This window comes from Peromyscus leucopus, chromosome 2 (assembly GCF_004664715.2).
Source record: "Peromyscus leucopus breed LL Stock chromosome 2, UCI_PerLeu_2.1, whole genome shotgun sequence".
NCBI lineage: Eukaryota > Metazoa > Chordata > Mammalia > Rodentia > Cricetidae > Peromyscus > Peromyscus leucopus.
Window position 1 is genome coordinate 117,863,850 of NC_051064.1, and position 22,253 is coordinate 117,886,102.

At 41.8% G+C, this 22,253-nt stretch overlaps 3 protein-coding genes across 11 annotated transcripts in view; 2 read left to right on the forward strand and 1 right to left on the reverse strand.

Annotated features, from left to right (window-relative positions):
* The window catches only part of LOC114706968 (intracisternal A particle-promoted polypeptide), a 30,733-nt gene extending 26,557 nt beyond the window's left edge, over positions 1-4,176 (forward strand). The window contains exon 9 of the mRNA XM_028889548.1: positions 3,761-4,176. Coding sequence (XP_028745381.1) covers positions 3,761-3,985 — 225 coding nt within the window. The 3' untranslated portion in view covers positions 3,986-4,176. The remainder of the gene's footprint in view (positions 1-3,760) is intronic.
* Positions 4,177-8,017: 3,841 nt separating this feature from the next.
* On the reverse strand, positions 8,018-13,291 carry Tmem69 (transmembrane protein 69). Of its 3 annotated transcripts, none has more exons than XM_028889658.2 (5): positions 13,072-13,291; positions 12,094-12,191; positions 11,681-11,804; positions 10,840-10,975; positions 8,018-10,044 (listed from the first exon to the last, which is right to left on the reverse strand). In XM_028889658.2, exons 4-5 carry the CDS (start codon positions 10,879-10,881, stop codon positions 9,343-9,345), a joined length of 744 nt encoding a protein of 247 aa, XP_028745491.1. In that variant the 5' UTR covers positions 10,882-10,975; positions 11,681-11,804; positions 12,094-12,191; positions 13,072-13,291; the 3' UTR covers positions 8,018-9,342. The 3 variants fall into 3 exon arrangements, with proteins under 3 accessions (XP_028745491.1, XP_028745474.1, XP_028745482.1); XM_028889641.2 differs by having other exon boundaries at positions 11,610-11,804; XM_028889649.2 differs by lacking the exon at positions 11,681-11,804.
* Positions 13,292-13,349: 58 nt separating this feature from the next.
* Gpbp1l1 (GC-rich promoter binding protein 1 like 1) overlaps positions 13,350-22,253 on the forward strand; it is a 49,559-nt gene continuing 40,655 nt past the window's right edge. For 2 of the 7 annotated variants that reach the window (XM_028889591.2, XM_028889583.2), the window contains exon 1: positions 13,912-14,061. The gene's annotated coding sequence lies outside the window, so the exon portion shown is untranslated. Of the gene's footprint in view, positions 13,430-13,466; positions 13,523-13,910; positions 14,062-14,089; positions 14,478-22,253 lie in introns of those variants that run through there. The other 5 variants (XM_028889605.2, XM_028889610.2, XM_028889628.2 and 2 more) reach the window with 5 other exon arrangements.

A 22,253-nucleotide genomic window follows, 5' to 3' on the forward strand; every position in this document is an offset into this window, starting at 1 on the left:
GGTTTCTCTGTGTAACAGCCTGCCTGGAACTCACTATGTAGACCAGGCTGGCCTTGAACTCACAGAGATCCTCCTGGCTCTGCCTCCCAAGCGCTGGGATTAAAGGTGTGAGCCAACACTGCCTTGCGGGCCTATTGAGTTTTAATTTTTACCTTAAAATATTTTCTGATTTCTCTGGCAATTTTTATTTGGACCAGTGGATTGTTATAAGTATTTTATTGGTTTGTGGGTATTAACTAAGTAATAAAGGGCCTACTTAACCACTGTGTGTCCCTGTGTTCAATCCACAGCAATAGCACGAATATATATATTCATATATATATATATATAGGCTTTTTGGTCCATACACAGTCTCTTAGCATATTCTTTTCCTTTTAAAAAGGAAAGTTTTTCTTTATATGTGTGTGTCTGTGTCTTCCATGTGTGTTCAGATATCTGCAGAGGTCAAATGAGGATATCAGCCCCCAGGAACAGAGGTATAGGTGGTGGTGAGCCATCAGATATCAGAGCTGAGATTTAAATTTAGGTCCTCTGGAAGCAGCAAGTACTCTTACCTCATGATCCATCTCTCCAGCCTCTCTTTTTTCCCTTTTATTTATATATTTTTTTTCAACCTGGTAACAGTTTAATGAAATTTTTATACCAAGAGAACAAAGTTAGTGAAGGGGGCTGGGACGATGGCTAGATTGATAAAATGCTTGCCACATTTTGTAGTTTGATTTCTGTTACTGTGATAAACACCATGTCCACACACAACTTGGGGAGGAAAGGATTTGTATCAACTTAACAGTTTAGCCTGTCATCAAGAAGCCAAAGCACCACTTTTTAAGTCATCCATGTTTATGTGTGCTGGTAATACTAACACTAGGGAGGCAGAAAATGTAGGATCTCTGTAGCAGAATGGCCAGCTAGTCTTACTAAAATGGTGTGCTCAAGGTTCCATGACAGATATCAATCTCTAACCTCCAGACACAGGCATATAACATGCTTATATCTGCACACATGTGCATACACAGAACACTACACACATTGGTGGAAACATCAAGTAGGTTGGTGATAGAAAAGCAAGAACGTGTCTGCTGTGGGCCTTACATGTCCTCTAATGGCCAATTCTTAGCTTTTGGGTTGGTGGGAGTCTGTTTATGTATTCCTGAAAGATTTAACTAATATGAAGATGTTAGGTCACAGAGATGAGCCTTTTCAGTGGCTAAAAATAGTCTGAGATCATTTGTCTTCCAATGTGTGACATTCCAGCTCTCCCCAGTTGTAGAAGCTTTAGTCAGTCTCACCAGTAAAATATTTCAAGATGCAGATTTTTTTGGGGTGGGTAGGGGCTTTAGTTCACGGCTCCCCCCTGTTGGCCAAGCATCACACCTTTGGTATGTGGAGTTCTAATGTGTCATGTCCCACACTGTGAGGAAGGATGAGTAGGCAAGAAAGGCAGGTTCGGGAGAGAGAAGTAGAAGCAAAGACATCAAGGAAACAACAACAATAACAACCACCACCTGGATAAAGTCAAGTCACATCCAATAGTTATAATGATCCAAGTTTGATTTCTCCCCTCCCCCATCTGACGTAACATGTGAAACATAATAGGGATATTATACCTACAATTGAAATAACCCAGAGTGGGACTGGAGCGATGGCTCAGTGGTTAGGGGCACTTACTGCTCTTACAAAGGACCGGGGTTTAGTTCCCAGCACCCAAATGGTGTATCACAACTGCTTGTACTCCAGTTCTAGGGTTCCAGCATCCCTTTCTGGAACTGGAAACATGGAGCACTTACATACATACAGGCAAAACACTAATTAAAAAAAATGAAAATAAGAAATTTTTAAAACATAATCAAGAATGCAGTATGAGCGGGAGGTGGTGGCTCACACCTTTAATCCCAGCACTGGAGAGGCAGAGGCAGGTGGATCTCTGTGAGTTCGAGGCCTGCCTGGTCTACAGAGTGAGTTCCAGGACAGCTAGGGCTACTCAGAGCAACCCTGTCTCAAAACAAAACAATAAAAGAGAATGCAGTATGCCCCCAAAGAAGTAAATGCAACAGAGAGACAGAGGAAATAGCTGCTCCAAGAGAAACAGAGCCCAACAGTACCGATTCGACCAAGAACCCCTAGTGGACTAAGACTATCAATTAGAACAAGAGAGGCACCCTCAGACACAAACACCGCCTGCACCGAGCGGAGGAAGAGATGAGTAGACGCCAGTGCAAAAATACAGCCAACAACATAAAGACTTATATGACAACATCAGAACTTATTTATATATTATTATTATTATTATTATTATTATTATTATTACTTTTTTTGAGATAGAGTCTCACCATGTATCATTGGCTGGCTGGGAAGTTGCTGTCTAGACTAGGCTGGTCTCCAGCTCACTGGGATCCCCCTGCCTCTGCCTCCCACGTGTTGGGTTTGAAGGCGTGCACAAGTGGCTTCCTTCATTTTTAAAAAATAACTTCTGGGGCTGGAGAGATGAAACATCAGTTAAGAGCACTACTGCTCTTTCAGAGGACCTGGATTCTGTTTCCAGCACCACATCAGGCAGCTCATAACTATAACTCCTAGTTCCAACACCCTTTAGCTTCCATTAACATTTGCACCCATGTGGTGCACATAAACTTATCCATGTGAAAACATATACAATCAATAAAAATAAACAAATCTTTTGGTTTTTTGAGACAGGATCTCTCTGTGTAGCCTTGGCTGGCCTGGAACTCATAGAGATCTGCCTGCCTGTTTCCCCAGAGCTGGGATTAAAGCCATGTACCTACCACCTGGCCTGGACAAATAAATCTTTAAAAAACAAAACAAGGCCGGGCAGTGGTGACACACGCCTTTGATTCCAGCACTTGGAAGGCAGAGGCAGACGGATCTCTGTGAGTTCGAGGCCAGCCTGGGCTACAGAATGAGTTCCAGGAAAGGCTTCAGAGTTACACAGAGAAACCCTGTCTCAAAAAGCCAAAACACAGAGTCAGGTAGATCTCTGTGAGTTCGAGGCCAGCAAAAAAAAAAAAAAAAAGAAGAAGAAGAAGAAGAAGAAAGAAAAAAAAAAGGAATGTGAAGTTTCTGTGATGACCCTCCGTTAAAAAAAAAAAAAAAAAAAAAAAAAAAAAAAAAAAAAAAAAAAAAAAAAAAAGCCAAAAAACAAACCAACCAACCCAAACCTTCAAAACTTTTTCTTTCTTTTAAGAGGGTTTTTTTTTGTTTGTTTGTGTTTTTTTGGTTTTTCGAGATGGGGTTTTCTCTGTGTTGTTAGCCACCACATAGGTGCTGGGAACTGAACCTCTGTCCTCTGCAAGACTAGGCAGTGTTTTGTTTTTTTTTTTTTTTTTTTTTTTTTAGAGACAGGGTTTCTCTGTGCAGCTTTTGGAGCCTGTCCTGGAACTTGCTCTGTAGACCAGGCTGGCCTGGAACTCACAGAGATCTGCATGCCTCTGCCTCCTGAGTGCTGGGATTAAAGGTGTGCCCACCACCGCCGCCTGGCCAGGCAGTGCTTTTGACCCCTAGCCCTCTCTCCAGTCCCTCTGTATGATTTCTTAATCATATATTACAGTCAGATATGTTTAACTGTTCTCTAGACTTACTGTTTTATCATACCTGCCAAAAAGTTTATTTTAAAATGTTGTATATACTTACTTAAATCGGATTGTTTAAATTTATACATGTAAAGTCTAGAATATATGATTTCTCAGAAATTTTATTATTACTTTATGACACTACTAATTTATATCTTTTCTCACTTTACTAGGAGAAGTGGGTTGAAGTTGCTTCAATGAAAGTGCCTAGAGCAGGCATGTGCGTTGTGGCAGTCAATGGTCTCCTGTATGTTTCTGGAGGCCGCTCTTCTAGCCATGATTTCTTGGCCCCAGGTACCTTGGACTCAGTTGAAGTTTACAACCCTCATTCAGATACATGGACAGAAATTGGTAACATGATCACTAGTCGTTGTGAAGGTGGTGTTGCTGTGTTATGACACAGAAATTATAAATGAAAATGTAGGTCCTGACCTTTTATAAATCAAAGATATATTTGTGATATGACCTTCTGATTCTTTTGAGGATTACATATATTGAAGATAGATGAGTGATTTTTTTCTAAAATTTTGAATGAGAATGGATATGGAATATATCTTAATAAAGAACTCATACTAATTTGCAAAGCTTAGCAACAATAGAAATGGTATTTGTGTCCTACAGTTATTCAATTATCAATAGAATCTTAGTTGTAAAAATTGTTTGCAGCCAGGTGGTGGTGGTGGTGGTGGTGGTGGTGGTGGTGGTGGTGGTGGTGGTGGTGGTGCACACCTTTAATCCCAGCACTCAGGAGGCAGAGGCAGGCGGATCTCTGTGAGTTCGAGGCCAGCCTGGTCTACAGAGCGAGATCCAGGACAGGCACTAAAACTACACAGAGAAACCCTGTCTCGAAAAAAAAAAAAAAAAAATTGTTTGCTAGAAACTTCTGGGAAATAGTACCTTTGGTTACTTTTCTAGTGCAGTTCAAGTTGTAACATAGCCTGTATACAATGTAAGGATAATCTCCAGGAAACAAGTGAAAGATTTCTATAATTCATGATTTGTTCCAGAACATAGTTTCCATGGTAACATTTGACCTACAGAGAAAAGCCAGTGAAACTGTCCTTCATTGGCAGGAGTTTTCACTGTCCCCAAGTAAAAACACTAGAAGATTAGGAAGGGCATATATCTGGGGGTTTTTGTTGTTGTTGTTTTGTTTTTTGAGATAGGGTCTCCACATAGCTCTCACTGTCCTGAAACTTTCTATATAGGCCAGGCTGACCTCAAAACTCACAGAAATCTGCCTGCCCCCACCTTTCCAAGTGCTGGGATTAAAGGCCTATGCCACTTGTCCAGCAATATCTAGCTGTTTAGAGAGGAAAGTTTCTGCTTTTGGTAGTCGAAGAGAAGAGTTTACCCACTCGTATTTTTTGTTTTGATTCTGACAATACAAGTTCTTGGTGAAAGTTCTTTATAAAAATACGTTTACTTTTTAAAATTTGTGTGTGTGTGTGTGTGTGTGTGTGTGTGTGTGTCTGCTTGTCTGTATGTGCACCATGTGTAGACAGATGCCTGCTGAGGCCAGAAGAGGGTGTGATATGCCCCTGGAACTGGAGTTGCAGGTGCTTGTGAGCTGCCCGATGTGGGTGCAGGAAACTGAAAGAGCAGCAAGTGCTCCTAACTTTTGAGCCGTCTCTGTATTCCCTTTCTTTCTTTCTTTCTTTCTTTCTTTCTTTCTTTCTTTCTTTCTTTCTTTCTTTCTTTCTTTCTTTCTCTTTCTTTCTCTCTCTCTCTCTCTCTCTCTCTCTCTCTCTCTCTCTCTCTCTCTCTCTTTCTTTTTTTTTTTGGTTTTTCGAGACAGGGTTTCTCTGTGTAGCTTTGCGCCTTTCCTGGATCTCACTCTGTAGACCAGGCTTGCCTTGAACTCACAGAGATCCACCTGGCTCTGCCTCTCGAGTGCTGGGATTAAAGGCGTGAGCTGCCGCTGCCGCCACCGCCACCACCACCACCACCACCCCGCAGTGCGCCACCACAGCCTGGCTGTATTCCCTCTTGATGACAGTTTTTTTTTGTTTTTTTAAATATGTGTGTGAGTGTTTTACCTGCAGTTTTGTCTGGGATCTTGCATTACAGATGGTTGTGAACCTCCATATGGCTGCTGGGGTCCTCTGGAAGAGCAGCCAGTGCTCCTAACCACTAAGCCATCTCTCTAGCCCCTTGATAACAGTTCTTGATTGAAATAGTATGTAATGGGTATAAGAATTCCCCAGGCATTATTATGTGCTTAGAAGTTTCTTCATTTTCTAGATAGTCACCAAAATTATCTATTTAGTTTTAAGAAGAGAGACTTTTGTTAGACTATTAAGCTTTGTTTAATTTATTTGTACTTGCGTAAGCCTATGTAGTAGCTTAGTATAATGCTACTGCCTGGCTTGGAGAAAGCTGAATAGTAGTTACAACTTTTTGTTGGTTTTGATTGTTTGTTGTTGCTTTTGGGACAGTTTCTCTATTCAGCCCAAGTCAGCCTTGAACTCTCAACAATTTTCCTGCTTTAGCCTTCCGAGTGCTGGGATAACAGGCGTGAGCCATCATACTTGGCTCTATAGGTACAGTTTTGAGCATCCTTAATCTGAAACTCGAAAGCTTTTAAATGCTGACATCCAATGCAAAAAAAAAAAAAAAAAAAAAAAAAAGTTTCGGGTTTTGGATCATTTTAGATTTCTGATTTTCAGAATAGGGATGCTTAGCTGATAAATGCTACATAGTCTAAAATCTGGTGTATTCTGAGGTCCAAAACACTTCCAGTCCCAATCATTTCAGATCTTCATCAGAGATTTAACCTGTACATGTGGAATTTTTTTTAAAAAGACTTATTTATTCATGTATTTTATGTACACACCAGAAGAAGGAATCTGATCCCATTACAGATGGCTGTGAGCCACCATGTGGTTGCTGGGAATTGAACTCAGGACCTCTGGAAGAGCAATTAAATGCTCTTCACCACTGAGCCGTCTCTCCAGCCCGGATTTTTTTTTTTTTTGAAGCTGAGGATCGAACCCAGGGCCTTGTGCTTGCTAGGCAAGCGCTCTACCACTGAGCAAAATCCCCAACCCCCGGATTTTTTTTTTTTTTTATATATAGACAAAGATTGTTTGAGTTATAACTATCTTGGATCTAAAACTGCTTCTAAAAACTTGTTTCTCAGCCGGGCGGTGGTGGCGCACGCCTTTAATCCCAGCACTCGGGAGGCAGAGCCAGGCGGATCTCTGTGAGTTCGAGGCCAGTCTGGGCTACCAAGTGAGTTCCAGGAAAGGAGCAAAGCTACACAGAGAAACTCTGTCTCGAAAAACCAAAAAAAAAAAAAAAAAAAAAAAAAAACCCTTGTTTCTCCTGATAACCATTGTTAAGAATTGTTTTATGCTGAGTTCTGAAGGCTGTGATCACTGCTTTTATTTTTGCTAGGCAGTTAGAGCCATGTTATTAAGGGTTTGCATGCTTTAGATTTAACTGGCTGGCTCAAGGCTATGATTTCTTTCTTTTTCTCCCCCACTCCCCCCCCACCCCCCACCCCCTGAAATAGGATTTCTCTGTGTAGTTTTGCAGCCTACCCTGGAACTCACTTTGTAGACCAGGCTGGCCTTGAAGTCACAGAGATTTGCCTGGCACTGCCTCCTGAGTGCTGGGATTAAAGGCATGCGCCACCTCTCCCCGGTGATTTCTAATTTTTTTTTTTTTTTTTACCAAAGTCTTTCAGTATATTGTTAGACGCATCACCTTAATTATATATGTAATTCTAAACAGTGGATGCTGGCAATTGAGTATGATGCTCTTAACCACTAAGCTATTATAGTAAAAGCCTCAGTAGGCTAAGTCTGGTCACAAAACACCAAAAAACAAAAGCTAAGAAATTTGTCCGGCTTTTCTGTGAAAGTGTCTTTTGTTATGAAACTGCTGTCTACCACCTTTACAGCCACAGATCATTTCAGTTCATAAAACTAAGTTATGTCAGGTAAAATAAGCTTAGATAAGCCAGGTATAGTGGTACATGCCTTTAATCCCAGCACTTGGGAGGCAGAGGCAGGCAGATCTCTACATATTTGAGACCATCCTGGCCTTTTATATATATATATATATTGAGTTCCAGGACAGCCAGAGCTGCATTCTGAGACCCTATCTCTATCTCTCTCTCTCTCTTTTTTTCCTGAGACAGGGTTTCTCTGTGTAGCTTTGCGCCTTTTCTGGTACTCACTCTATAGCCCATGCTGGCCTCGAACTCAGAGATCCGCCTGACTCTGCTTCCCGAGTGCTGGAATTAAAGGCGTGTGCCACCACTGCCCGGGGAGACCCTATCTCTTATTTAAAAAAAATGCACTTTCCAATGGCAAGTGCTATTCAAATTGACAAAAATACATTTATTTTCAAGGTGTCATGGACCTCCTAATGAAGTAAGAGTATTCTTTTCATGAAATGTGACTTCATGCTTACTAGACCAATAAATTTTTCATCTTGTCTTTATTGTTCTCAATATAATCAAAACACTGAAATGTTTATGTAGATGACTTATAATTCACAAAAAGGTGATGAAAACTAACCTCATATGACACAATAAAGGATTAGATTTTTCAATATGAATTACTTACAAGTAGTATTTAATAATCTCAGTGTCTCTGTAGTCGCAGCAAGATTATGTGGGTTCATGCAGATGGGGAGTCGGAGAAGACTCAAAGGTACCTAAGAATGAATTTAGCCTTATGCAGCTGCAGGGATTCCAACCTCCAAGGACTATAGTACTATCCCTTTGCCTAGGGCAGTTTTATTTACTCTCTATTTACAGTTTAGCCAGTTAATTTCTATACCTTCAAAGCAACCTAAAAGGAGCTCCCAGAGATAAAATGCCAGGGCTACATAGTGAGACAAACAAACAATAATTTTTTTTGGGGGGGTTGGGCGGGGTGGGTTTCTCTGTGTAGTTCTGAAACTTACTCTATAGACCCAGCTGGCGTTGAATTCAGACACACCTGCTTTTACCTCCTGAGTGCTGGGATTAAACACATGGGCCAACATCTCTTGGCTAAAAGGAATAATTTTTAGAAATGAAAAAAAAAAATCTGTTTCTGAAGAATAAAATTCCCACCAGTTGGAGGAAAAAAGAGCCAACCAAGGAACCCAACCAAGTATGATGCTAAAACGCAACTTTACAAGCAAGAGGTAGAGGGCTCAGTGGTCAAGACCATGTATGTTATGGACCCAAGTTTAGTTCCCAGCCCAGACCCTTGAGTGGCTCAGAACTGCTTGTAACTCCAGCTCCAGGGAATCCAATACCCTCTTCTGGCGCTATGGGCACTGTATTCTGTGCACATATCCCCCATGACATAACTTAAAAAAAAAATTTTTTTTTAATCTTTGAAAAAAAATGCAGGTTTACAAGACTTATAGCAAAGTAGCAAATATCAGTAAAGTAGTTTAGGTTCTTTTCAGTCCCACCAGTCACTCCCCAAATAACCAGAGACTTAATATTAATTATAAATGCTCGGCCGATAGCTTAAGCTTGTTTTTAGCTAGTTCTTATAACTTAAATTAGCCATTTCTATTAATCTATATGTTGCCCTTAGGCTCATTTACCTCATGTATTTACTTCCCATCCTGCAGGCTCTGAGTCTCTTGGTGCCTCCTCTGACACCACCCTTCTCCCCAACATTCTCTCTGTCCTGAAAATCCTGCCTAGCCATCAGCTAATCAGTTCTTTATTAACGAGAGCAACACATCTTCACAGTGTACATAAGGGCTATTCCACAGCAAAGTAGTTTTATATTTCTACTTAACCAAATTTCTTGGTCCCTTTTTCTGGATAAATGCTTTTAAGTATTAAAGTGACTACAAATGAGCAAAAAGCCACTACAGTACTTACTATCCTCAAGGCTTTGAACCAGTTGGGATAATGTGGCAAAAGGAAAAGTTCATTGTGTAATGCTACCCCTAAACCTATTATTACCGTGACTATGGCTTCACTGAGTCTTTCAGAAAAGAGGATGGCTAGCCATGAAAATACAACAGGGCTCATACTACTAGCTAAATTAATGTAGTCTGGTTTGGCTGGACTACTTTCTGGCAGAGCAAAGCCCCATCTGACCCCTCCCAAGAAAGCTAGGAAACTGGCTCCATAAGCCATCTGAGTAAGAGCTAGTATAGGGATATAAGACTTTGTTACGACCATGGTGAGGGGTGGAGCAATAAAGGGAATTAGCCCCACAAGACTTATATATAATGCTGGCTTTGGGCTATCAGGTAGGTAAGTGATGCTGCTTGGTGGCCTGGAGGGAAGGAGTGCTTCCTTCTGTTGTCTTTTAAAGTTGCATGGTGATGCATGATAGCATTGTATCTTCTTCATATACACTTGAAATGATGGGGCAAGCCAAGTCCTTGGAGGCAAAGGGAAAAGGTTCTGCTGAGGAGATGTCTTAGGAGAAAGTAAATCTATTCTTCTGGTTCTGAGTTTCACTGTAAAAGGGTACTTCAGCATCTATAATGGAGATAGAACCAGGAGATAAAACTCAAAATTAGAACATGTAGTACACAGACATACATGAAGGCAAAACCCCATATACATATAATAATTTTGGGGTTGGAGAGATGGCTCAGTGACTAAGAGCACTGACTGTTCTTCCAGAGGACCCAGGCTTGATCTCCCCCACCCCATATACACACGTGGTGGCTCACAACCTGCTGTAATTCTAGTCCCAAAGAGATCTGACACCCTCTTCTAGCTTCCACATGCACTGCATGCAGTGGTACGGACACATACATATAGGTAAAACAATTTTACACATAAAAGAGAAACAGCTATTTAAGAGTCTTGGAAGCAGGCTGAGAATGATGTCATATTGGCCTTTACTCCTCTGTCTCCAATTAGAATGCTTTCCCTTCAGCTACCTACATGGCCATTCTTTCATTTCTGACCCTTTTATGTTATACAGTCCTGTCTATTATTTTCTAGTAGAATTTATCCTTATGTATGTGGGGGTGCCCTCAGAGGAAGCTTCAAGTCTTTTAGAACTGGAATAACTGGTGGTGAGCCACCCAACATGGGCGCTGGGATCAAACTAAGGCCCCAGAAGTATGTGCAAGGCTGAGCCTATCTCTCCTGGTCCTGTCTATTGATATTCCCCATTCTCCTTCCCTAATGTATAGTTCTCCACAGCAGTTACTACTTGACACAGTAATATTTTACTTATTCTCCTCCCTCACTGGAATACATGAGGAATATATATGCTACTGCCCCAGCCAGACAGTTACTGAAAAATAGTGCTCAACCAACCTTTGAAGACGCTCCAGAAAATTTCTGGATGAAGTGAAGCATACTGGTCTCTATTCAGAGTCTTGTTCCAGAAGATGCAGTTCTGATTAATATATTTTTACAGCTAAGTCGGATAACTGAATTTGAAGCAAAGGTCCTATACAGAAAACAACATATCACTTAGTTGTCCTCATTTTACAAAGGTAAAGTCATGAAAATCTCTTCGATGGAGCATAATTTATTTTGAAAAAAAAATTTTTTTCTCAGGGCTGGTAAGATGGCTCAAAGGTTAAGAACACTGGGTGTTCTTCCAGAGGTCTTGAGTTCAATTCCCAGCACCCATATGGTGGCTCACAACCATCTGTAATGAGATCTGGTGTCCTCTTCTGGCCTACAGGGATACATGCAGGCAGAACACTGTATACATAATAAATAAATAAATCTTTAAAAAAAAATTTTCTCCTCAAAGTAACATATTAAGGAAATCAGAATTTGTTTTCCTGATTATTTTAGTTTTGGCTGTCCAAAAAGAGCAATGTACAGAAACTGAACATCTGGATTTAGTAAACATCTCTACCACTTCTTTTGGTGCTAGTTTTCTCATCTTTAAAACTGATGGTCAAAAGCTGGGCGGTGGTGGCGCACACCTTTAATACCAGCGAATCTTTGAATCTTTGTGAGTTCGAGTCCAGCCTGGTCTACACAGTGAGATCCAGGACAGGCTCCAAAGCTACACAGAGAAACCCTGTCTCGAAAAAAACCAAATAAATAAATAAACCTGACGGTCATACCTTTTATTCCCGTTAACTTGTCTATCGTCTTTAGTTATTGTCTACTTCGGAGCTTAGGAATTTACACTTACAATAATGATAGCAGCCACAAATATAGAAGCTTAGTTGTGAACGGACAAGGTAACTACACGTTTTCCATATATTAACTGTACACGTTTTGGAACTCCGTAACAACTGTAGCACGTGTTTTCGAATCTGGAAATATTTAAAGAAAGTATTAGGCTAAAGCCCAGAGACAGCAGGTGATGTGGAGATTAAGGATAGAAAGCCCACGCTCCATCCGCAAATCTACGTGAAAACGATCAAGTATGTCGCCAATGCAACAACCACACTGAGAGCCTCAAAACAACACTTTAGAGATAGGAGCGGAATTTAGACACAAGAATCCTTGAGATGTCTGGGCTGACAGTACATCTCTTATTTACCAGACCTTTGAGAGCCCCCCACAACCTCCTGCCCAAATACATACAGCCCTTATACATACTTGCCACCATCACGCGGGGAAAAGTTGATCAAACCCAACCAGAAACAGAAACAGCACTTCCGGCGACTGGAATCACACAACCCCGGACTTCCTGAGGCCTGAAAAATGAGTCCGGGTGGGAACAGAAAAGGGAACTACATGTTTTAGCAAGTTCCGACTCTCTTTCGGTTTTGGGTCGCTTCCCTCCCTCAGTTATTTTATGTTATTTTTATATGTGTGTGTTCGTGCATTGGAATGTATGTGCCCACTACGATCAGAGGTGCGGATCTCCTACAGTATAGGTGCTGGGAGCTGAACTGGGCTTCTCTGTAAGAGCAGTAAGCGCCTTTAACCATTGAGCAACCTCTGCGGCCCCGGGTGCTAGTCTAAAATTTAATTTTAATTGATGTCGAGTCTCTATGCCAGGATTCGTAAGCAGCAGAATATATCTAGGAATTCAGGAAGGTAGAGTACAATTTCTGAAACAATCCCATTAATGGTAGTGCAAGAAGGTAGGAGGAGACTTGGAGTTGGGCCGACGTTATTTGGCCGAATTCGTATCTACGGAACTTCATTTTTTTTTTTTTTTAAGACAAGATATCATTTAGATGTGTTACTCTGCTGGCCTAGAACGCTTAACTTTGCAAAATACAACAGGGTTGAGTCGGCTGGACACATCTTCCTTTTTTTGCATTTGAGTCCTACTACTTACTGGGCAGAGGTGGATGGACGATTATTCTCTTTACTATTACCTAGAAATTACATTGAGGAATACAGAGGGCTAGGAACAAAATTCACAATGAATTAAGGTGTGACGTTAGGGCCTTGGGCTTGGAGGTCATCCAGGAAGTCATATCATTTTTTTAAACTTATCCAATGTGTGATTTAGTGTAACTGCCTCCCGTCTGCCATCAGTCGACCAAAGGAACAGGTACCAAACAATCTGAGAGTTCTTGGGTCTTTGTGCAAAAAGCTGAAAACAAATAGGAGCTCACTTACATAGGGGCCCACTGTGGTAGTAAAACTTGCAGAAGAGTTAGCTTCTAGTAATGAGAGACGCGGGTGGCTGCCGAGGCTTTCACATTTATTTCCTTCTCTGATCTGGTTGTACTGCCTCTTCCTGTCGTGCAATACCCAATGGAGTGCTAATAGACCCAGGAGTCTGTTAGCAAAGACCGGCTGGACCAGAATTCCAACCTGCGCCCGGGTGGCTCCGTGACGCCTGCAATACCCAAGAACTACAACTCCCGGCGGATAGCGCGCACGACACCACTGCGCATGCTTCTAGTGCTGGGATCTAAGGCACGCCGAGGGCTGGAGTCTCAACGACGCGCCCACGTTAAAGGAGGAGCGAAAGGTGTGCAGGGGTTGGAAAACACGCTCTTCTGTAACTGGTTTGCTAATTCTGGTAGTTGGCGAAGAATCTGGCTTACAAGTGAGGTGTGAGAAGGTGAAGAAAGAACGGGCGGGGAAGAACTAGTACAAACACACCCACCCACATTCACGTGCTCCCAGGCCGGAGTCGCGGCAGGGAGCTTTCAGGGGGAAGTGCTGAATTCGGCTGGTCCCTGCCTCACGAACGGCGCGAGGAAAGGCGAAAGGCTTTGCGGAAGGCAGAGCCGGCCAGCCCGGTATCGCGCTGAAGGGCGCCGGGGGCGGGGCAGGGGGATAACCGCTGTTGGGACGGCCCAACGTTTGCAGAGCGAGCCGCGGGCGCCGGTGCAGTCACCGGAGCATGGTCTTGCGCTTGCGCGTGCGCCTTTGCGAGTGGGCGTGTGGGAGGCGGGCCGGAGTGGCAGGGGGCGGGCCCGACCGGTCGTCGCTCCTCCTCCGCCCGCTCTGCCCCCTCCTGTGCCTTGTGGGCCGGGCAGCCATTTTGGGAAGAGCTTTGTTATGGTTGTGGGCTAGTCACCTCTGCTGGTCGGAGTAGCTGGGGACGCGTTCTTAGACGTCGCGGCTCGTCCTGGACCGTAGCCCCGCCACTGCCGGGTGAGTGCGAGTTCTGGACTTGGAGCAGAAGTGGACCTCGAGTCGTCCCGGCACCGGCTCTGCCGGCTGCCCGACTGGCCGTCTATGAAAACTAGTTGGAAGAAGGTCTTGCACAGGTGGTTGGGTGTAGGTCCGCCTCGGGTGGACGAGAGGAACTGGGAGTCGTCTCGTTGGAACGTCCCCCTCCCCCCAGCGGGAGGAGCCTTGCACACTAGCGTCGCCGCGGCAGTTCCAGAGCTCTCCGACTTCAACTTCTGGGTCGGAAACGCTCACCTGCGGCTCGGGCTCCTTTCCAAGAGTTCCGGCTTGGTGGTGGTTGAGTGACTTCGTTTACTCGTTTCTTTCCCTGTCCTTGAAAATAAGAGCCGAAGGCTTCTGTCTTCCAGTTAAGAGAAACTTAACGAGGAAAAAGTCGTGTAAGTCAAATGTGGGATATCTGGGGGAAAGGGAACTTTCCCTCCCGGAGTCTGGGTTCTCCGGGGTAGTGAGACTTTTTCCTCTCAGATTGTCTTATCAGCTAGCTACCAAACTCTGTCCCATTGGGAAAGAGGATTGATTGGTCTTGAAATGGCTTAACTAGTCATTTTTTATTCCATGCTAAATCTCCCAACCCATAAAATTAAAAAAAAGACTGAATCTAAAATGGCTGTAACCTGGAGAAGTACCAATAAAATAACATTTCGGTTGTTTTTCCCTATTGGACGTTAACTGACCCTTTTTTCAATTGGGCTCTTTGGAGAGGGTAGGTGAAAACAAAGGTGAGGCTCAGGAAGTTTATTTCAGTTTACATAAGAATGGGTGCGGTTTTTTGTTTTTGTTGTTTGGTAGTGGCGAATAGTACTGAAATTGTGCTATGGTACCAGTTTTGTTTGCTGCTTTTGTGCTCTGAAGTTGGCTTGTATAGTGTGTTGAATAGTTTAATTTTGATATTTCTTGCTTACTCGGAAAACCTGAAGTTAGTAGTGGTTCATTTTTTTTGTTTAGTAATAATCCGCTTTCTTCTGTGAATTTCATAAAATACTGAGTGTTGGATCTCAGGAGACCGAAATTTGTAGTTTGTTGGAGATCTCATGTTTTTTAAGGTCCTTTTCTCCTCGGATTCCATGAAGTTTGGGTATTTATAAAATAACAATTTTGCAAGTGAAATAAAGAAATAAAAAAAATTTTCAAGTGAAAACGTCCTCAGAAGTGGAATGCCAGGTGGTTGTGTTTTTAGAAAAAAAAAAAAAAAAGCAACCTTTTCGTTTGCTCAGAACAAACAAAAACCCACACAGCCAGAAGTGTAACAGAAACAACAGCAAATTTTAGTTTTTGGAAAGGTGTGATTGAGTTGTAGCTGTTATCTATTCAAAAGATAAAGTAGAATGCTAATTGTGAATGGATCTTTAAAATCCAATCACAAGATTAACTTATCTTTCAGAGAGTTGGTTTCAATTACTTTCATACATTCTTTTAAATAGGAAAGTTTTTGTCTGTTCTTCTAGGAATTTTATTTATTTATTTATTTTGTATGTGTATGGGTATTGTGCCTGCGTGTATGTGTGAGTACAGTGTACATGTACATGCAGGGCCTACTGAGGTCAGAAGAGGGCATTGGATCCCCTAGAACTGGAGTCAGGTTCAATTGTGAGCTGCCATGTGGGTGTTGGGAATCAAACCTTGGTGCTCTGAAGAGCAGCAAGTGTTCTTAATCATCTCTGGTGCCCCAAGATTCTTTATTTTTTGTTGGTCTTCTAAGAAAATCATGTAAAGTTCATTTCAGAAATTACAAGTTAATTGCTTTCTGTTTGACATTTTTACTTAGAATATTTGAGAGACCTTAAAATTTACTTTTTTTTCTGAGAGTTCTCAAAATGAATTGTGTTTGTTTGTCTAAACATTCTTTCAGTTGATTATGGACAATGTTCTTTCAGAGTTCTTGAAATTGGGGAGAGGATATGCGAAGGAAGCCTTTATTTTGAATTAATTTAACAATTTGGGTTTTTTTGTTATTGTTGTTTGTTTTTAAGATTTATTTATTATGTATATAGTGTTCTGTCTGCATATATGACCTGCAGGCCATTGTAGATGGCTGTGAGCCACCATGTAGTTGCTGGGAATTGAACTCAGGACCCTTGGAAGAGCATCCGGAGCTCTTCTGTCTGAGCCATCTCTCCAGCCCCTAGTTTAACAATTCTTATCTTTGATTGTTTAAAATCTTAGTTGAAGAGTTGGGTACATTCAACCATTTCAATAATTTGTGCATGATAAGAAATCTTGGAGAGAGAGTGTGTGTGTGTGTACATGTACATGTGTGTACATGTATACGTATATTTTTTTTGAGACAGAGTCTCACTGTGTAGAGCAGTGGTTCTCAACCTTCCTAATGCTTCAGTAATTACTAATTACTGAATTAGTGCAGTACTTCTAATACAGTTCCTCATGTTGTGGTGAGCCCCAACCATAAAATTATTTTGTTACTGCTTCATAACGGTAATTTTGCTGCTGTTAGGAATCATAATGTAAATATCTGATGTGCGACCCTTGTGGGGTTCATGATCCACAAGTTGAGAACCACTGCTGTAGAGCCATGTTGGCCTGGAACTCATAGAGATCCACCTGCTTCTACCTTTCCAGTGCTGGAATTAAAGTATGCATCACCACATCTGGCTACTTTTTATTTTCAATATGGGGGATTGATTCCAGAGTCTAGTGCATGTTGCAAGCATGCTATCACTGTGCTATATACCACCAGTCTATAATTTATTTATTTTTATTATTATTTAATGTACGTGTTTTGCCCTAGTATGTATGTGTATCACATGTATATCTGGTGTCCTTGGAGGTCTAAGGAGGGCCTTGGATTCCCCCTAGGACTGGAGTTACAGTCAGTTTTGAGCTACCATGTGGGTTCTTGGAATTGAACCCAGTTTCTCTGCAAGAACAAGTGCTCTTAACCACAACCAGATCTCTAACCCCTATAATTTATTTATTTATCACTTTTTTAAAAAGGATTTAGTTATTATGAATAACAGTGTTCTTCCTGCATGCCAGAAGAGGGTGTCAGATCTACAGATGGTTGTGAGCCACCATGTGGTTTCTTGGAATTGAACTCAGGACCTCTGTAAGAACAGCCAGTGCTCTTAACTTCTGAGCCATCTCTCCAGCTCCCCCCCACCTTTTTTTAAGTAATTAACTTTATTTTATGTGCATTAGTGTTTGCCTGTGTGTATGTCTGTGTGAGGGTCCCCTGGAACTAGAGATACAGACAGTTGTAAGCTGCCTTGTAGGTGCTGGGAATTGAACCCAGGTCCTCTGGAAAAGCAGTGAGTGCTCTTAATTGCTAAGTCATCTCTTCAGCCCCTATTTATCATTTTTCAAGACTGGGTTTCTCTGTATAGTCCTGACAGTTCTGGAACTTGCTCTTTAAACCACTGACCTCAAACTCAGAGATCCACCTGCCTCTGCCTTCCAAGTGCTAAGATCAAAGTTGTGTGCCACCACCGCTCAGCTCTGTATATGTGGTGGTATTGTGTTCCCCAAAATATTGTGTACTCTAATAAATTTATCTGGGGTCAGAGAACAGACAGCCACTAAATACAAAGGCTAGAAAATGGTGGCACTCACACCTTTATTCCTAGCATTCCAGAGATAGAAATCCCTCTGGATCTCTGTGAGTTCAAGGCCACATTGGAAATAGCCAAGCATGGTGACACGCCTTTAATCCCAGAAAGCCAGCCCTTAATCCCAGGGAGTGGTGGTAGAAAGCAGAAAGATATATAAGGCGTGTGAACCAGAAACTAGAGGCATTTGGCTGGTTAGGTATTTGGCTGGTTAAGCATGTGGCTGGTTAAGCTTCAGGCTTTTGAGCAGTAATTCAGCTGAGACCCATTCCGGATGAGGACTCAGAGGCCTCCAGTCTGAGGAGACAAGACCAGCTGAGGATCCGGCGAGGTGAGATAGCTGTGGCTTCTTCTGTCTCTCTGATCTACCAGCATGGACCCCAATAACTCGCCTCGGGTTTGATTTTATTAATAAGAACTTTTAAGATTCCCACTACATGTATAGTTTTAAATTCTCATTTAAAGATAAAACACAATTCTCAATCATCTTTCAGAAGATAGCATATCATAATTTTATGGTTTAAGGCTAATGTGCCAGGGAGAGGCTACTACCCAGAAAAAAAATTTTTTTTTTTTCCTTTGAGACAGGGTCTCACTGTGTAGCTCTGGCTGCCCTGAAACTCACTCGGTAGACCTGGCTGGCCTCACAGAGATCTACCTGCCTCTGCCTCCCAAGGGCTAGGATCAAAGGTGTGTGCCACCATGCCCAGCTCAAAGTGCTTTCTATTTATTAACTTAATTACTTTGTGACTGTATTGTGGGCTTGTTTTTTTTTACCTACGTGGTATTGAGGATTGATTGAACTGAGTGCCTTGTGGATGTTAAGCAAGCACTCTTATACTAATTGTATCCCTAATGTTGGGACTAGTTCTCACTAAATTGCCATGACAGACCTTGGACAGTGAACCTCCTGCCTTGCCTCCTCCCAAGTAGTTATGATTGTATGTGTACAAAATCATGCTTTGCTGAGCAGATGTTTTATTTCTTACTTTGTAGTTGAGAAAAATGAGGCTGACTCATTTGGCTACTAAACAGTTGAGGCCCCAAAAACCTGAGTGAACTGTCATGGTGCTTGACTTGCTGCCTTTAACTGGGGTGTCTTTGTTGTGATCTTGTTGGTTGAGGTTTTTTGTTCTGTTGTGTTTTGTTTTGAGACCTGGTCTCACTCTGTAGCCCTGGTTGGCCTGGTATTTGTTGTGTAGGAATATTTGGTGTCAAACTCAATAGAGATTTGCCTGCTTCTGCCTCCCTAGTGCTTGAGTTAAAGTACATCTGACCTTAGTTGGGTTTGTTGTTGTTGTTGTTGTTGTTGTTGTTGTTGTTGTTGCAGCATTAGTTTTTGCAGTGATGAAAGTTGAACTGCCTTTAAACATGATGGAGGTTGACTGCCTTTAAACATGAACGTTAAACTGTTGTAACATTAAGGGACATGAGCATTTTAAGGCATCCTAACAATGGTTTATAGAAAAGGCAAATTTAGGGTGGACAAGATAGCTCAGTTGGGTAGCTGCCAAGCCTGAGAGGACCTGAGCTTGATCCCTGGAATCTGTGTGGTTGTTAGGAGAACCAACTCCAGTAAATTGTCCTTTGACCTCCACACGCATGCTGTGTAATAAAAAAGAGAAAAAGAAAGGAAATTTGAGCTGGGGAGATGGCTCAGGGCATAAAGTATTTGCCTCACAAGTGTGAGGACTTGGATTTGTAACCAGAGAACTCATGTGAAAGCATTTCTAGTCTGTTGTCCAGTATTCCTACAAGGGAATGGAACACAGAAGGAGAGCCCCTGAAGTACAGGGACCTAGTAGCCTGGCATGTGCAGCAGCAAATGAGAGCCTGTCTCCGACAAGGTAGAAGACATGGACTGACATTGGAGATTATCCTCTTAATGAGAACAGCCAACCTCATTTGCCTTGTTATTAAGACTATAAAGGCTAAATCACTGGAATGAAAAAAAGTTGAACATGAGGTTGACTGTATTTTAAATTTGTCTTGAAATCCCTATTTGTACTTAAAAATTTAAATTTTCTTTGACTTTCTTGGAATCTGTAGGTACACTTACAGAATAATATCTATTTTTAAATCCTTTTTCTTTTAAGGTTTCTGTTTGCATGTTTGTGTGAGTGTATGGAATATCCTTTGGAACTGGAGTTATAGGCAATTATGAGCTTGCTCATGTGAGTACTAGAAACCAAGCCCCATTAATAAATATTTTTAACAAGTGTTGAAAGGAAAAAGATAAAACTCCTTTTTGTTTATTTTATTTGTTTGTTTTTTTGTTCTCGAGACAGGGTTTCACTGTGTAGCCCTGGTTGTTCTGGAACTCACAATGTAGACCAGGCTGGTCTCAAGAGATCCGCCTACCTCTGTCTCCCAAATGCTGATTACAGATATATGCCACCACCACCTGGCTTTTAGTATTTTTGAAACAGGGTCTTACTATGTAACTCTGGTTGTCCTGGAACTCACTATGCAGACCATGCTGACCTCAAACTCACAGAGATATGATCTACCTACCTCTGCCTCCCAAGTGCTGGAATTAAAGACATGTGTCACTACACCTTGGACTCTAAAACAATTTTTCATATTTATTTGTGTATGTGCATTTGTATGGGCATATGCATGCCTTGGCACATATGTTGAGGCCAGGAACAACTATTGAGAGTCAGTTCTTTCCTTCTAGCATGTGGGTCCAGGGATGGAACTCAGATTGTTGGACTTGACATCAGATTCCTTTATCCGCTGAGCCATTCTGGCCCTGTGTCCCACTCTTACAGCACATAAAGTCTGTGAGGGGTTAGAGAGTTGGCTCAGCAGTTAAAAGCACTTACTTCTCTTGAAGAGGACCCAGTTTCAATTCCCAGCACCCACGTGGTAGCTCACAATCTTCTCCAGTCTCAGGGCATTGAGCCACATCTCTTTTTGAGAAGAGATTTTTTTTTTTTTTAATTTGTTTGTTTTTTGGTTTTTCAAGTCAAGGTTTCTCTGTGTAGTCTACGCTCTCCTGGAACATGCTTTGTAGTCCAGGCTGGACTCGAACTCAGAGATCTCACTAACCCATAGTGTTTGTTTTGTCTCTGCCATTGTAGCCCCTTTTATATTGTTTTTTCATGAATCTTGCTGGGAGAGAATCCTGAAGCCACTATGTGCATGAATATGCATACCCAGGCTGTGCCAGTGAGCTACAAAGAAGTAAAGACTATTTAGATTTCATTCCTTTGGCGGCTGGTTGCATTGATAGCTCAGGCAGTTTCCTAAGCCAGCTCTTCTGTGTTTCGACCATTGCATTGGTTTCAACTGCTTTAGCTTCCGTTGTTGTTTTATATATTTGCCAAATCAGTCTCCTAATTTTCTGAACTCTGGTGGTTTGATAAAATCCTGGTTTTGTTTTATTTTGTTTTCAGCAAAGGATCTTGATTTGTACAATTTGCTTTCTCTGGTATATTTTATTATTTCTATTTATGGTAGTCTCAATACAGCATGAAGTTGAAAGCTTTTGTGTATGTTTTGTTTGTTGTTTTTTGAGCCACATGGCAACTCATAGATTAATAGAAATGGGTTAATTTAAGATATAAGAACTAAATAGCAAGAAGCCTGCCACGGCCATACAGTTTGTAAGTGTGTTTACTTGGGTCTGAATGGCTGCGGGCTTGAGCAGGACTGGAGAAAACTTAAGCTACAATCATCACTTCCCAAATATTCCTCTTTGGCTTATGTCCTCTATGTTTAAACATAGATTCCCCATATGAGTGAAAACATGCAGTATTTGTCTCCCCATTACTTTCTCCTGCTGTGAAATAATCCTCTGTACACTGTAAAGATTTGTCACTCAAATTGGTTTAATAAAATGCTGATTGGCCTGTAACCAGATAGGAAGTATAGGCAGGGTGACCAAACTAAGAATGATGGGATGCAGAAGGGTGTAGGCAAGAGTTGCTAACCAGACACAGAGCAAACAGATGAATGTGCCATGCTAATAAAGTACCAAGCCACATGGCAAAGTATAGATAGAAATATGGATTAATTTAAAAATAAGAGCTAGTTAATAACAAGCCTGGCCGGGCAGAGGTGGCGCATGCCTTTAATCCCAGCACTTGGGAGGCAGAGCCAGGTGGATCTCTGTGAGTTCGAGGCCAGCCTGGGCTACCAAGTGAGTTCCAGGAAAGTCTCAAAACTACACAGAGAAACCCTGTCTCAAAAAACAAAAATAAATAAATAATAATAATAATAATAAGCCTGAGCTATTGGCGGAGCATTTTATAAGTAATATTAAGCCTCTGAGTGGTTATTGGAGAACTCTCAGGCAGGAGAGAACCATCTGCTTACATTCTCCCTCAACTCTTACTTTCCTGTATTAGTTACCTTTTTGTTGCTATGATAAAAATACCACAGTCAAAAGCAACTTAGAGGCCAGGTGGTGGTGGTGCACACCTTTGATCCCAACACTTGGGAGGCAGAGGCAGGTGGATCTCTGAGTTTAAGGCTAGCTTGGTCTACAGAATTTTAGGACAGCTAGGACTGTCAAACAGAGAAACCCTGTCTTGAAAAACCACACACACACAGTAACTTACAGAAGAAAGAATTATTTTGGTT